At 46.8% G+C, this 15,576-nt stretch overlaps 1 protein-coding gene across 1 annotated transcript in view; it reads right to left on the bottom strand.

Annotated features, from left to right (window-relative positions):
* Window positions 1-4,085: 4,085 nt before the first annotated feature.
* ADCY10 (adenylate cyclase 10) overlaps window positions 4,086-15,576 on the bottom strand; it is a 64,991-nt gene continuing 53,500 nt past the window's right edge. The window contains exons 23-29 of the mRNA XM_081822887.1: window positions 12,814-13,018; window positions 12,638-12,734; window positions 11,863-11,978; window positions 10,884-11,001; window positions 8,938-9,133; window positions 5,171-5,359; window positions 4,086-4,610 (exon numbers count right to left, since the gene is read on the bottom strand). Coding sequence (XP_081679013.1) covers window positions 4,449-4,610; window positions 5,171-5,359; window positions 8,938-9,133; window positions 10,884-11,001; window positions 11,863-11,978; window positions 12,638-12,734; window positions 12,814-13,018 — 1,083 coding nt within the window. The 3' untranslated portion in view covers window positions 4,086-4,448. The remainder of the gene's footprint in view (window positions 4,611-5,170; window positions 5,360-8,937; window positions 9,134-10,883; window positions 11,002-11,862; window positions 11,979-12,637; window positions 12,735-12,813; window positions 13,019-15,576) is intronic.

Raw genomic sequence — 15,576 nt, forward strand, 5'->3', positions numbered from 1 at the left:
ACACACCAACTGGATTTTCCGCAGCAGTGGGAATGAAGATGGCCAGGAGGGTCTGAGGAGGGTTAGGGAGAATGGGAAAGGGCTTTGGCAGAATATAGTGACGGGGGGGGGGGGGTGCGGCTGGAGAGAGAAGACTGGAGATGAGCGGTGACCAGCACCACTAAGAGATGGGAAGCCGGCTCACCAACAGGTGATCCTGAGGGCGCTGGGGCGGAGGCGAGAGGGAGTGATGTAATTGTTCAGCAAGTCCTGGGAAGACACAAGTGCTCGAAACTTCCCCAGTCCCTGCTTGACTGGGCTTCTCCCTACATATTTGTTACTTGTGAGCATCCTCCTTGAAAAGCCAATCTAAGATTTCTAAATGTTCTGCCTCCTCCAGTATCTCTCAAATCAAAGACCCGACTTCTGTCTCCACTGCCCCTTCTCTACTGCAGACCATCCTAATTCCAAGCCTACAGACAGCAACTACCTCCCAGCCTTCGTGTGGGCCCAGCTCCCTTCCATCCCATGGTCCACAAAGGGGTGGTCTTTCTAAAATCAGAAATGTGATCCACGCACTTCCTCAGTAAAGTCAGTGCCTCCCGTGGGGCCGGCAGGATAAGGGCCCAACCCCTAAGCCGCCCAGACCACCAGGCCTTTAGCGATGCCGATCCCACCCACCTCCCACGTCCTCATCATACCCTGCCGGGCTCAGTGGAGCTCCGTTCAGACCACGTGGGAGGCCCGGGCTCTCCGTGGCCTCCACAATTTCTCCAGCACTGAATACCAGGTCCCAGCCTGGCAAGTCTTCCCCTGGCTGAATCCTCTTTCTTCTTCCAGGAAGCTTCCTAGAAAGCCGAAGGTGGTCGCTTAACCAGCTGAGCCACCCCAGGCTCCCCGGGACCCTGAATTTTAATCGCCTGTTTGTTCCCTCTGCAGAATTGAGTGCCTTACCTGAATTAACTCGTATCAACCTTTTAAGGTGGATACTATTATCATCCCCGTTTTAAAACAAAGGAACTGCCCCCACGAAGAGGTTAACTTGCCCAAGTACACTAAGCTAGCAACTGGCAGTATGGAGATCCATCCAGTGAAGTCCCGGACCCACATGTGTCACCACCATGCAGACGGGTCCTTTTCCGTCCTTTCAGCCCCGGCACAGATCCCGACCACTGCTGCCGATGCTAAATAACTTTTGTTCATCTCCCTGAGGGTCCACACAGTTTACTCATTCAGTAAATAATAGGTTCCTACTTCTCAGGGTGCCTGTAAGAGTGAACTTGAGATGATCAAATGAAAATGTTAATACGTTCATCAATTTGCAAGCACTTTCTGAGCACGTCCTGACTGCCCAGGCCTGGAGGTAGAGAATGAGGACAGAGCCCCTGCCCTCCAGGAGTTCAGGGACTTGCCAGAGGAAGGGGTCAAGGGCTCATGTTAAAAAAAAAAAAAAAAGGTATCATCTCTTCTCCATTCCTCTGGGCCTTCATGGATTAGGTGCCTTCTCTTAAAGGAATTCTCCGCCGAATCTCCCTTCTCCAGCGATGCTGCGGGAGGTGGCCAGGGCCGCCGCTGTGGAAGCGGAAGTGGTTTTAAGGGTCTCAAGACGCGAGCCCGGAGCTGGACCAGAACTTCTGTCCCTGCGGCGGCGGCGGCCACAGCCAGGAGGCGGTGCTGCCATCTGCTGGCCGGAGAGGGGACGCGCCCGCGCCCGTCCTGTTGGTGGGAGGCGGAATCGCAGCCTGAGCCGGACGCAGAGCCGGGTCGGTGCCGCAGTGTGTGACAGGAAGGTCACATAACTGGTCTGCGGCATGGTCGGGGCCGGAAACCAAGTGCAGGGCTCCTGCAAACCTGATGCTCTCTCCTCTGGACTCGGGCGCGGGCCAGGGCAGACCTTCGCAATGCAGTCTGGGAGTTGCCGAGCTGCCCTTCCAGTAACCGCCGGCCTGCCTGCCTGCCTTCTCCCCGTCCGCCTTCTCCAGCCTCGCCCGGGCTTTGTTTGGGCTTGCTCAGAAGCCAGTCAGATAAAGGGAAAGAAGCTTTTGAAGTTTAGGGGAAGGAAGGATTGTGGGCACCCTCACATCCCAGCTCCTCGCCAGACGCTTTAGTTCTAGTCATTTAATGGCAGGCCCTGCCCCAGGCCGGGGGAGATGGGGGTGGGGGTGCGTAGGGAGGAGGGCACACTCACCTCCAGGACAGCGCAGCCTCTGTGGAATGGGCCCCCAGATGCTCGGCCCACATCTCCTATAAGCTCCAAACACCTCTTTTCTGTTGGCTAAGCCGTGCTCACAGCTGTCCTCTAATGTGCACGCCCAGGCTGTCCCACACACTCACCCATCTTCCCCCCCACTTGCCCTCCACCCACTCCAGGAAGGGACAATGTAACCCAAATAACTTGTTGCTGAGGCAGTTCAGCTAAGTCTTCTGAGCTGTCCGGCTTTTGTGGGTGCCACTGTCCACCACTCTATTCTTACCACGGCGCAGGGGGCTAAGCGAGCTTTACTGGTGCACCTGCTTCCGCTAATGGATTTATGAGCTTGCCAAGGTCAAGGACTGGTCTTTTATGTCCTTGTAGCATAACCTCCACTCCTTAATCAGTTCCTGGTACGTGGTGATTCGTCAAGACATGTTAGTCGGATGAATAAATAAGTGAATGAATAAGGTGAATGGTATACGAAATAATGAAGGCAGTTAGAAAGCAAGTAACTTTTACGTAGAACCATGAGACGAGTACCCAACTTCTAGAAGAACAACTTTGAAGGGGATGATACTTACACGCAGGTTACTATTTGATGTGTTTATTTTAAAATCAGTCATCGGTCTAATAATTTTTTTACTTGTGTGGCACATTGTCATTTCCAACACCTTTTCACCTCTGTCATCTGCGATCCTCACACCCATGCACTGAAACAGGGAGGTTAGGTGACGAGCCACAGGAATAAAGTATGTGTGTGGCAGAGCTCGTGTTGGAACGTAATGCTGTAATTTCCCAGGCAGCTGTTCTTCCCCCGTCCCAGGCCACCAGGCCACCAGGCACGGTTATGTTACCAGGATGAAAAGTACGCGCACCTCCGCTTTTTGCAGGACAATGAAATACTGGCCTACTAAAGAGACACCTGTCTGGTGGCACCACCTGTGGAAATCACTATGAGAAATCCAGGTGTGCATTAAAGCAGGACATGGTGAGGCCCATCAGGAGAACCTCCTCCTGGGACCAGAAGAGGACTGGAATCAACAAATGGAAATCCTGGTGCACCTGCTTGAGAGGGCCACCTGGCTCCATGGAATGAGCCAGCACAAGGGAGCTGTGGCAGTGCAGAGGTGGGCTGAGGCTACATGGATTGCACTTGTACCCTCAGAGGCACAAAATGCCACTAAGAACTGTTCTTTCTGGGGGCGCCTGGGTGGCTCAGTCGGTTAAGCGTCTGCCTTGGGCTCAGGTCATGATCCCGTGATCCCAGGCTCCTGGGATCGAGCCCCGAGTCTGGTTCTCCCGCTCCCCCTGCTTGTGCTCTCTCTCTCTCTCTGTCAAATAAATAAAGTCTTAAAAAAACCACAACTGTTCTGTCTGCCAACAAAGAGAGGCAGTGACTGCAGGTGGCCCTGGGGCACATTCTCCAGCGTCTGGGAAATGAAGTTGAGTGCTATTACTTTCTTTTCCTTTCTTTCTTTCTTTCTTTTTTAAGATTTTATTTATTTATTTGACAGAGAGGGACAGCGAGAGAGGGAACACAAGCAGGTGGAGTGGGAGAGGGAGAAGCAGGCTTCCCGCCGAGCAGGGAGCCCGATGCGGGGCTCGATCTCAGGACCCTGGGATCATGACCTGAGCCAAAGGCAGATGCCCAATGACTGAGCCACCCAGGCGCTCCATGCTATTACTTTCTTAAATCAAATAAGCAAACAAACACTGAGCATCTACATGAATCCGCATCAGAATTACTAGTATTTCAACTTTAAAAAAATCTATTTCCACAGACATTCGATGCATGTGGAAGCCACAGTCAGGCACCACAAAACTGTGTCTTTTCAAATCTTGCCCTCACAGACCGTGAAAAGAACTTGCCCTTTGCAATGCTGTGCTATGTACAAAAGATGGGACAACTGGACATGTAAAAATAAATATTTTCGGTTTAATAGATTCACTAGAAATTGTATCTGCCACAAAGTGTACCATTTTGATATTGATATTTTTCCCCAGGACAGACATTGTGCATGGGCCGAAATGAACAGGTCAAGCTGAAAATGAGAGGCAAGGAGTTTATGTGAAGTGAGGAGAGAGTACGCATGACCCCGCTGACCCTTTCTGACCCTCCAGAAAGGGAGGGAAGAAACCAACGTAGTTGGTTCTGTGTCTGGAAGGGAAGAGAATATGCGGGAACCTGGAGGGTGCCGGCTACAGAGAAAGGGTAATAATGGGTAATTGCAAGAGGAGGAGTCTTCCTGAAATCCTTGTCCTCTTTCATGAAATGTTAGAAAGGATTGTCCAGGATATTAACTCTCATCAGGAATTTGTTTTTTTGAATATCCTGCATGTTTACCTTGCCGGATACAACTGTTTCCCATGATGGGAGACTCGAGATGGTTTGAAGCCATTGGTCTTCTGTTAACTCAGAGCTTGAGTACCACCATTCCTGAGAAGAGGGAGAGGGCCAAGAATTAACCAGCACTCCTCCACTTGTGTGACCAAGGCTGGGCTCGTACAGAAATGGTCCAGTGTCCTTGAGCTTTCAAAACCATGTGAACCCACAGACAAATGATGAATTTTGCTGCCCAAACTCAGATACTGACACATGATTTTAAATAAACCCATAGAAGTATACGTCCATTCACATATTCAACAAATACTGGGTACAAGGCGCCATGCTGGATGCTATGTGTGGTTTTGCCTTCCAAGCGTTCACATTCTCATGGGGAGGAGGGACATGCCTAGCAAACTAACACAGACAGGAAAGCGGTGAGGGCTACAACGAAGGGGCAGAGATCTTGCTGAAGCAGATGTGAATGTGAGCGAGATTCTGTGGGAACTCAAAGGGGAAGCACACACACCTGAACTACAGATCTATCACCCCTTTACAGGAAGAGTCCAGAAAGGCCTTCCATGCTTGGGGAAGCCTAACCAGGCAGTAAGCTTCTGAGGCTTCCTTAGAAAGGTGGGCATCCCCATCCCAGCTTGCTGGTTGATGGTACATACTTTGCTCATGTTCAGCCAGCATTTCTCCAGCATATTCCCCTGCGTTTCGGAGAACTGTAAGGCTGTGTTCAGGAAGAGGTCACAGTTCTGCCCGTCTCCCATTAGTATGCAGACATAGGCCATCAGGTGGTAGAGCCTCGGGTAGAAGACAGGGCCAGTGGTATTCTGAGCCACCAGACTCTCCAAGTTCTGAAGGAAAAACAGCATATTCGAATCAGAAAGGGGTCCTTGCTGCAAAGATTGTTCCTGCACAGATGATTTGGGACCATTTCAAAGCTTCAAGCAATCAAATGAAAACGCATTACAGAGACATATATAGGAAGCAGCGGACATAAGGTGACACGCATCAAGTGGCGTAGCCTCAGCGGTCCACTCGGACCAAGAATGCAATGGGGGGGGGTGCTCACTAACCCTTCTCTGCAACCACATTTTTAAAAAATATCTTTTCTTTTGATTACTAAGGCATCCTAAGTTATTGTTCAAAATTTCGGGGGAAAAGTATAGAATAAGAATTACCCATAAGCCTAGCACCCAGAAAGAAATATGCTTGACATTTGGGTATATGCTTTCCCACTTATTTCTCTGCCCTCCCCCTTCTCTAAAAAACCAAGCAAAAAAAATAAGCACGCTGGATGTAGCATGAGAAGGAGCAGAGCTATGCTTCTTATGTCATGCTAGAGAAGATGGAAGATGTGCTCTATAGACGTGTCACCTTTCAATTCCAGCCAATGGCTGCTCTTTAGGAATGTGGGCCTAGAGTCAGCAGTTCCTCCAGTTTTTAAAAGAAGAGTCAGAAATTCAGAATTTTATGTCAAATATCACAATGTTTAAATGCACTGTGTGTGGGGTGCCTGGGTGGCCCAGTCGTTAAGCATCTGCTTTGGCTCAGGTCGTGATCCCAGGGTCCTGGGATCGAGCCCCGCATTGGGCTCCCTGCTCAGTGGGAAGCCTGCTTCTCCCTCTCCCACTCCCCCTGCTTGTGTTCCCTCTCTCGCTGTGTCTCTCTCTGTCAAATAAATAAATAAAATCTTTAAAAAAAATAAAAAAAATAAATGCACTGTGTCTGACTTAACCAAATCTCCTTTATGAAATACATATAGGTTTTATTTTCTCCTAGTTTTTTAATGCTATCAACCTGAGATCAATATCTTTATATTGATTTTTTTGTTTTTGTTTGCCATCTCGTTATTTCCTTAAAAAAATTCCCAGGGAGAGAATTAACCGATGTGTGTATTTAAAAGATATTTTGCCAGAATGCTCTCTGGCAAGTTTATGGGAGTCTTTCAGAGTATAAATGTGTCTTCTTTCATGTCTTTGCTAATTTGATGGTCAGTGAAATAATGTCTTTTTGTTTTGTTGCATTTACTTCAATATTATAGAAATGGAATCAAACCTTTGAGTTTTCCAGACCGATCTAGTCCATGTCTATTTAGTCCATTGATTATTTAAGAAATGAAACATCTACTGCGAACAAGGCATTGTTTTGTGTACCGTGGGAGATACACACTTTGCCCCTCTTTTGTGGTCCCGTGTTCTCTCCGCTCCCTCCGTCATGCCTGCCCAGCCCCGGGCCCCCTCCCCTACCTGCTTCTCCAAATCAGATAAATCACAAACTCCTCGAGTAGAGAGACAGTGTTTCTCTCATCTTTATTGTAACCCCGGTAGCACCTACTATATTTTTAACCTGTACTGGCTTTGGGATAGGTGAGTTTTATCACTTTACTACTCACTAAATAAAGATGTGCTTTCTTTTCAGCACCTGCTAATTTGTCTATCTGGATTTTCATATATCAGTTTGGCCGAAAGTATGGTACACCTTTATTATTAATCAATAGTTAGAAGTGATAATGACAGCCAATTCACTTGTCATATGTAATGTGCCTGGTACTTGAAAAAAAAAAAAAGGAGAGAAAGTTGGAATAGAGCATGTGTAAGACGGTTAAAAAAACAAAAACCTATTTTTCCTGACCAACATGGAGTTAAGCATGTCTCAAATCCCTCATAAGTCATTCTTTCAACTTAAGGAAAGACATTTAATTACTCTATCAAATTACATGAAATTACCCAATACATAATAATTACGTAAAACAAAATAACGTTTTCTATAACCAAGCAAGTCCATACCCTGAGTGAGAGCCAGTAGAATGCTTTATCATCAGAAAAAATAAATACATGCTCTATGTCAAAGAGCACGTACCTCTAAGCAGCGATGACAATGACCTTTTCTGTGTTTCAGGCAGTGATTAGTAAGCGATGTGAACAAAGTGCAGGAAGAGACGCTGGGCCTGGGTGTCCTGTGAGAGTTGGTGGTGCACGGCTCCCGCCGGGGCAAACTAAAGACTCTCCTCCCTACAGCAGGAGTGGAAGGACCTGCCTCCTAACAACGTTCCAAGGATGAAACGAGCTATTCTACTTTGAGATGCCTTGAAGTCCCAGGATGCCTTGTTTTGGAACATTTTGACATCTCTGAAACAGGGACATTCCTAAGTTTCAGCATCTGGGTTCTGCTTACACCCTTAAGGACCCTGCCAGCAGATTCTTCCCTAGATCATGAGAAGGTAGTTTGGTCAACATCTTGATTTTAAAGCCTTCTAAGACCCTAAGCGGAGAACCCAGACAAGCCTGTCCAGACTTCTAACCTGCCAAACTGTGAGATTACAAGTTTGTATTATTGGGGCGCCTGGGTGGCTCAGTTGTTAAGCGTCTGCCTTCGGCTCAGGTCATGATTCCAGGGTCCTAGGATTGAGCCCCACGTCGGGCTCCCTGCTCAGTGGGGAGCCTGCTTCTCCCTCTCCCATTCCCCCTGCTTGTGCTCTCTCACTGTCTCTTTCTCTCTCTCCATCAAATAAATAAATAAAAATATTTAAAAAAAAAAAGAATTTTGTGTTATTTAAGCTGTTAGGTTTGTGGTAACTGGGGACCCAGCAATAGAAAACGAATACACCTGTGCTCAGTTTTTAAGAGAACAAGGCAAACAAGTGTCAAGCTGACACCGGAGATTCAACCCTACCCTCCCGTGGAGGGCTTGTCCAGTCTAGGCTGTAAACCTAGAGGCGGGTATCACGTGGAATTTGCTCCCCCTTGTATCCCCGCAGCTGTACCTGGTGGTTACTACAGATCAGCTGAATATTTTACTTATGTATGTATTTTGGCACTCAGCACAATTTTGTTCAGTGAGTGGAAGAGATGCACGTTCTGTGTTGCTTTTATTGAAGTGCTTGAACACTCATTTGTAAGTTTTTTTTTTTTAAGAAGTTAACTTAAAAGACACATTCAGGATCAGCTGAATATTTTAAACTTCCACGTGCAAAGACTTACCCACCAAGATGTTTATCACAGGAACAGCAGTAAAATGCTACAGAAAAATTCCTGTCCCAGAATAGTTTTGGCCTATTGTCTCACAAGATCTTTGAGATTTTATCTGTAAGAGAAAATACTATGCTTCCTTTTAACTCGTGGTGTAGAAAACAATGTATTGACAGGAAATCATTCACAATATATTTTATTTGAGAGCACGTTTTAAAAATGGAAACATGCGCATGTGCACATCGTAAAAAAACCTGAATGGTGGTGTCTCAATAGGTAAAAAGCGGTTCTCCCTGAGCAGTAAGGTTGTGGGCAATTTGTGTTCTCTTCGAATTTGGGAGGAAGGCGTTACCTTAAAAATTTGTACGATAAACAGATAACTTCTGGAATCCGAGGAAATTATTATCACAAGGAGGTAGAAGACAGAAATCCACTTATGGGGTGGGTTAGCCTGGGCTCACCTTGAGTAGCTCGACTCCACTGTCTTGAGCATTCTCAGATTGACCCTCGATCTGCTTCTGAAGGTAGAGAACTTCTCCCTCCATGTACCTACAGATTCCTTCATAGTAGAGAGCTGTCGGCGTTCTTCTGGGCACTAGGTTTTTAGCTCTACTGGAAAATATGTGGAAGTTGTCCCATTCCTGAAGCCTGGCATACCTGCGTCACCACAGAAGAACACAAATCAGGGTTGCCCTTGGAATGGGCTGAGGCTCTGAAGTGGGTCTGCAAGTAACAGCTCCCAGGACCTGAGCCTGGAAGTCTGCCGTCGGCTCCCCAGTGGGAATGATGGGATAGGGAGCCGGGCAAGAATAGAATTTTTTGGTTGGTTTGAGGCAAACAGAATCCTCAGGAACGCTCAGGTAATATTAGCAACCAGTTATTTAACTCTTTGAACTCTAAAAAAGTGAAGGATATTGGACGCTTGGAGCTATAAATTCTAGGGCTTGAAGACATTGCTCCAAGTCCAGAGAGAGATGGCTTAGGCCAGTGCTGTTACTCAAAGTGTGGGCTACAGACTGGGATCACCAGTGTCACCTGGATGCTCCTTAGAAACGCAGGCTTGCTGGTCCAACCCACATCTGTTGAATCAGACCCTCTGGGGATGGGGCCAGGAATCCGCGTTAACAAGTGTTAACAGGCTCTCCAGGTGATTCCTGTGCCCATTTAAGTGTGACAAGCACTGGCCTGGGCCACAGCTGTTGAAAGGAAACAGTAGAATAAAAAATTAGGATGACTTTTGGACTTTAGATTCCTTGAATTTTAATTCACATGGGCAAGTTAATTTAACTTTGGACTTTAATTTCTTTGGACTTTTACTGGTAAGCGTAATTCATTTTTAGAGTTCAATTTCTCCCAAGGAATTTTATAGTAGATTTCTATTCAATTTTGGAACTGCTCTAGTTTGTGGCCCTTTGTATAGGAATGTCTTCATACTGTCATTTAATCTCGTCACAAAATTGAAATATTGGACAACATGGCTGCATATACGAGATGGGAAGTAGACTAGGGAATGATGCTGTGGAAGTAATTTAACGAATGTTCTGGAAACTTGCTGTTGATCTACTTCCTTGAAGGTAAGACCATAGCTGCAGCTTTACTGAGTTAAAAACTTGATGAGTTAAAGGCATTAAGCTCCAGGCTTGAGGGGTTAACGGGGTACAGAAGGGTGCTGCTTCCCCCCACGGTTTCCTTTCGTTTGAGGGAGCTCCGCTGTGCAAAGCATGGCCTCTCTTCCCCTGCTTCCCTTCCTGCTCCAGTGGTCCGGAGGGACGGGTTGTTGGTGACTGTGGGAAAGGAGGTAGGCAGGGGTAGCCCAGGACCTGGCCCTCTCCATCCTGAGAGGGCTGAGGCCCACAGGGAGCTTCATATGGCTCTCCTCTCTGTCACGCGTTGGAAAAAGACCTGTCTTGACGGAGGAGAACTGCAGTTTTCCAGCACTGCCTGCTGCTTAAGGGGGCAAGCCTAATATTGGGGTTCAAAATTAGGAAGCCCACCCACCTGCAGACACAAGCCACATCCTCCAACATCACTTCTGTCAACAATGTTTTTCAATAGAATTCCATCTTGGTGGGGGTGGGTGGGCAAGTGGTACTATTTATGTGTCTCCCTCAAACCCCAAACACTCCTCAGAAGCAAGTACTCCTCTTCCTTTTTGTATTATCACACCGTGGTGTGTCTGTAATAAATGCTTGTTGCACTGAATACAACTGAGGTGGTCTTGCCTAAGGGGGATGAACTAGGCGACCCCCAAGGCGCCTTTCAATGTAAATCCACTCTGACGCCTTCAATCTGTCTCACGTATAAACTATAAATTCTTTTTCTTTTCTTTTTTTAATCTCCTAGAACTCTTCTTCAGGAGTCAACCTTTTCAAATTTGGGAGTCTAGTGATATGCAACACATTGTTACCAGATAGCTACACAGGAATAGAGTCCCAGGAGGATTCCACTTTGGAATTTGAGGATTCTGTTGTCTTCATTTTGGTATATGAATTCCAAACATTCTTCAAATGTCTTATAAACAAAGCCTAAAATAGAGAGAAGCAGGAGAGCTTTGGTGGTGGGTCGGGGTGGTCCTGTTCTAGCCTAGTAGCTCCCCAGGAGAATTTCCTCCTGTGGGGAGAGGCCATAATCTCTGTTTACTTTATGAAGCCAAAGGGTCCTGGGGAGGGCAACAGCCTCAAGACCATGCTGCCCTGTGTTTGCAGAGCCCCAGCTTCTGTGCAAGTATATGCACATAGGGTACAAACTCCAGGGTTGGAGTTTAAACCAACCCTGCCCTGGGAGCCCTGCTGGAGTTGGCCTTAGTGCGGCCTGGGACCTCCCCATCTCCCCACCCATGCTTCCCTCGTTGGCGGCAGTATCTGTATCCCTTTCCGAAAATCACATGGTGGGGGATGAATGCCCAGCTTGGCCCTTCTGGTTACTATGGACACTGAAGGCTGCCTCCTTGGTGTAACCAGGACTATCCGGACAGAACTTGTTTTTCAAATCTCCAACAGCAACCAATGCCTGGACCCATTAGCAATTCCACCCTTTGTCCTAAAGCATGAGGTCTCTAAGTATATTCTGCTAACAAGTCCTCTAGTAAAAGGCACATATAAGACCCTGTCAGTCCCCACACCGGTGTGTAAGTTGATCTCACCCTTAAACTGGCAGCTTACACCCAACAGGTTCCTCTGGACTAAACTCTCCTCCTTGCTGGTCCTTCACAATCCTTGCACCTTCCAGATGGCTCCTCAGCTGACCATGCTCTCCCCTTCCCTGTCCTAGAGGTCTTCCCAGCCAGAATCCTCGTGGTCTCAAGACCTTAGCCCTGACAGCAGCCGCACCACACCAACACACATACCGTGCCCCCAATTGCTTGTAAATCCCCAAGCCACGTTTACCAGAATAAAGCATGATGTCCAGGCAGACAAAATAGAAGAATGCCTTGCTGAAGATGTGCTCTTCTGTTATAGAAAGGTCCCACAGCCACCCCAACACCTGGATCAATTGCTTGTTTCTGAGGCAAAGGAAGGTAGTAAGATTAGGAAGTGCTGGGGAGGAGAGGATGGAGTTGAGTGCTGGTCTTGTTTCCATGGTACCCACAATTCCAGACCAAATATGGCCCTTACGCAGATTTCAAACCCACTCCCAAATCTCAAATTGGCTCTTTGCTCAAACTGTTGTCACAGACCTCTGTATCACGGCGACCAGAGGCTGGAGCTTCTGGTCCTGGGTGCTCTTCTTCTCTGGGCATTTGCCTCTCCTGTGAAACTCTTCCCTTTCCCTCTAGGGAAAGCCTGATGCCCACGGCAGGATGATTGACTGACTCTCCTCCAGTCACTGGCCAGAGCAAACAGACTAGGGATGATGTATGTGAAAGAATGCTGTGCAGGGGCACCTGGCTGGCTCAGTCAGTGGAGCGTGCGACTCTTGACCTCAGGGTTGTAAGTTCAAGCCCCACGTTGGGTGTGAAGATTACTTTAAAAAGTAATAAAATCTTAAAAAAAAAGAATGCTGTGCAAAGAACAGTGGTATCCCAAAGACTATGATTATCAGTCACATCTTACTGTAAATCCTGCTCCCTTGCCACCCAGTGGCCAGAGTAAAGCGAGCCCAGAACACTCAATTACTATGGCTTCCTCCCTCTAATTTTGGAAAATGCTTTCAGCTAAATACCTGTTTTTCAAGAAGAGAGATTTACTAAGCCAGCAGAGGACCATGTAGTGTCTGTTGGGATTCCGGAGCAGAGCCCACATCCTGTGGGCTCGATAGCCTGGGAAGAAAACAATTCCAGTATATTTCAGGGTGTTACTTGTATTCTGCATGCCCCTTCTTGCCCAGAAAAACCTTACCTAAGTCAATGGCCAAGTCCAAGTGACCCATTAAAAGCTTGGTATAGCCCAGTGTATCAGCCACATATGACACGATTTCAATGCCCGCGCCTTTCAGGGGGAGGTTGAAGATCTGTTCCATGGCCATGATTTCATATTTGAACCACACGCCCTGGTAGCCGGCCAGCTGGTGGTGCAGTGAATAGTCCAGGTAGGCCTTGATGATCTGAAATGGCAGCAGTGGAGAAGAGAAGTGGCAAAACGAAGGTGGAACCAAGGCAGGAAGCCCGGGGACATTGCCCAGTGTTGGCCAGTGAACATGGGTTTATTAAGCTTGAGAACGGAGCTGGTCATTTGGCCAAGGCATGGGTTTAGGCGCAGATATTAAACTGGGTCTCTGCCACCTGTTTATTGGATCATCCCAGACATGCTTGATGGCTCCTCTTGCCCACAGAGTCCTTAAGCAAAATATAAGAATTTTAATTTTTGTGAAAAATAAAAGCGGTGGCTTATATATATGTGAATATATAATTGCAGAGCAAAAAGCCGGGAAGGATTCGCTCCATGGTGCATACTTGGGGAGGAATCTGAGGGACAGGAGGGACTTTACTTTTTACTTTATACAATTCTGTGATGTTTAATTTTTATAACAATATGTCTATTCTGTTGATTAACGAAAAAGAAAGGCGGGTTTGGTTTGTTTGCTCTTAAAAAGAGGAAAGCGTGGTTGTAAACTGAATTGAGAGACCTCTGAGAAGTTGGTTACTCCATAAACAACTCTTTCAAATGGTCAAGTTGCTCCAGAATATAAATGCTTAGGGACAGGTGAAGAGAAAGCAGTTCCTGCTAAAGAAGGTTCCTAATGATACAAGTGTCTCCCACTGAGCGCAGTCAGTGGGGAGGCATTTAGGAGAAGGGGACTTTTTTCCTAGAATTCTTCAACTCACACAAAATAAGCAGCCTACAGATTCTGTGTTAACAGACAGTTCTGTGGGCATTTGTTAAGCCACAAAGTCAATCTGAGGGGCTTCCTGTATTCCTGACCTGAGTTGTGTTTCAGATGGTGCTACCAGAAGGGGAGGGCAGCTGGAAATTGTGGACCAGGAGAGGACTGCCGGGCGAATGAAATGTCCAACGCTGTAACAGAGCCCAGGACTTCTTGGATTTGGATCAAGAGCACAGAGTCCAACTGCTTTACTTTATGCAGAAAATATGAAGCTCGGAGGTTATGGGGCTTGCCGGTGGTCATGCCACAGATGGGTGAAGTTCCGGAAACTACTCTCTCGGGGCTCATTCTGGTTCTTTCTGTTATCCAACAATGAGTGTGTCATCTGCTTTTGAGCACCCAGGGGAGCTCTTGCCAGGCTGCTCTGCCTTTGGTCATGGCCATATTGTTAACCAGCCTCTTTCGATTCACTTTCGAATTTTGGCTTCTCCATTCTAGTCTCCTGTCCCCCAATGCCACCATGTTTTTAAGAGATAGACCCCAAATAGGGAGGGGAATTAAAGGATTTCATTCACTAAATATTTGCTGAGTGCCCACTATGTCCCAGACACTGTTACTGAAGCTCAGGATGTGAGAACGGTAACAGACAAGATCCCTGCTCTTATGGACTTTACAGGCTAGTAGCGGATGCAGGCTACACACTAACAAAGGAGCAAACAAGGAAACGTCAGATGGTAATAAGAGCTACTACAACAGAGGGACAGGTTAAAGAGTCAGTGGGCGGGCGAGGTGGTCCAGAAAGGCCTATGAAGGAGGTGACCTTCAAGCTAATGAGCACAGAGCCCAGTAAAGGTCAGGGGATGAGCGCTCCAGGCAGAGGAAATGTCCACTGCAAAGACCCTACAAGGGGACTGAACTTAATGTTTGAGGAACCGAAAGAGGTCTAATATGGCTGGGTTTAGTGGCCCAGGGAGCTACAGGAGGATGGGCAGAGGGCTATATTTGATGGGCTTTGTAAATATTTCTGTATCCTGGGCTATTGGAAGGCACTAATGCTGGGGACAGACTCCTGGCTAGGAATTTAAGCCCCTCCAGCATTTACAGTGCTACTTGACCATTTCCCTTAATTCCTGATCATTAATCATTCCAAGAGGAAGCTACTGCCCCAGAAGAAATCTAGACTTGATGTGCTTTTTTATAAAGGAACCAGATCATTCATTAGATGAATTGGATTTAGCTTAATAATTCCTTATTTTGTCTTCTGGAGTTTTCCACATCTAACCAAAGTTTTCCCAGCTTATGACTTTGTAGGGGCCAAGGGCAGGCTGCCCCAAAATGGGCCACTTTGGCATGAACATTATTTTGAGTCAAAGGCAATCAAAACCCAGCAGATTCAGGAAAAGCTTTTTTTTTTTTTTTTAAAGGCTAAACAAATTTGTTTTATTTTTTTAAGCCGAAATAAAATTAACATTCATGTTATATTAGTTTCAAGGAAGAGCTCTTTGTCTCTCAACTGCCTGCTTTACTAGGAAGAGAGGTATTAACAGAGATTCCTCTTTACCTAAGGAATTTCTCTGCATAATAGGGCAACACCTTTGTTTTCCAAACATCTCCTCACCTTCCTGTTAACAGCCTTCCTCCCCTTCGTGCCCTCAGGCCCCTACCCCTCTCCCTAGCTCAAATAAGCCTCATGTTGCCTCATTGTCTTTGGAATTTCATGTCTCCATGGATTCCCCATACATACGCTATTAAATTTGATTTTCTCCTATTAATCTGTCTCATATCAACTTGATTCTTAGTCCAGTTAGAAGGACCCTAAAGGGCAGAAGAAAAAATCT

This window comes from Leptonychotes weddellii, chromosome 6, assembly GCF_054177405.1.
Source record: "Leptonychotes weddellii isolate Sample4059 chromosome 6, ASM5417740v2, whole genome shotgun sequence".
Classification (NCBI taxonomy): domain Eukaryota; kingdom Metazoa; phylum Chordata; class Mammalia; order Carnivora; family Phocidae; genus Leptonychotes; species Leptonychotes weddellii.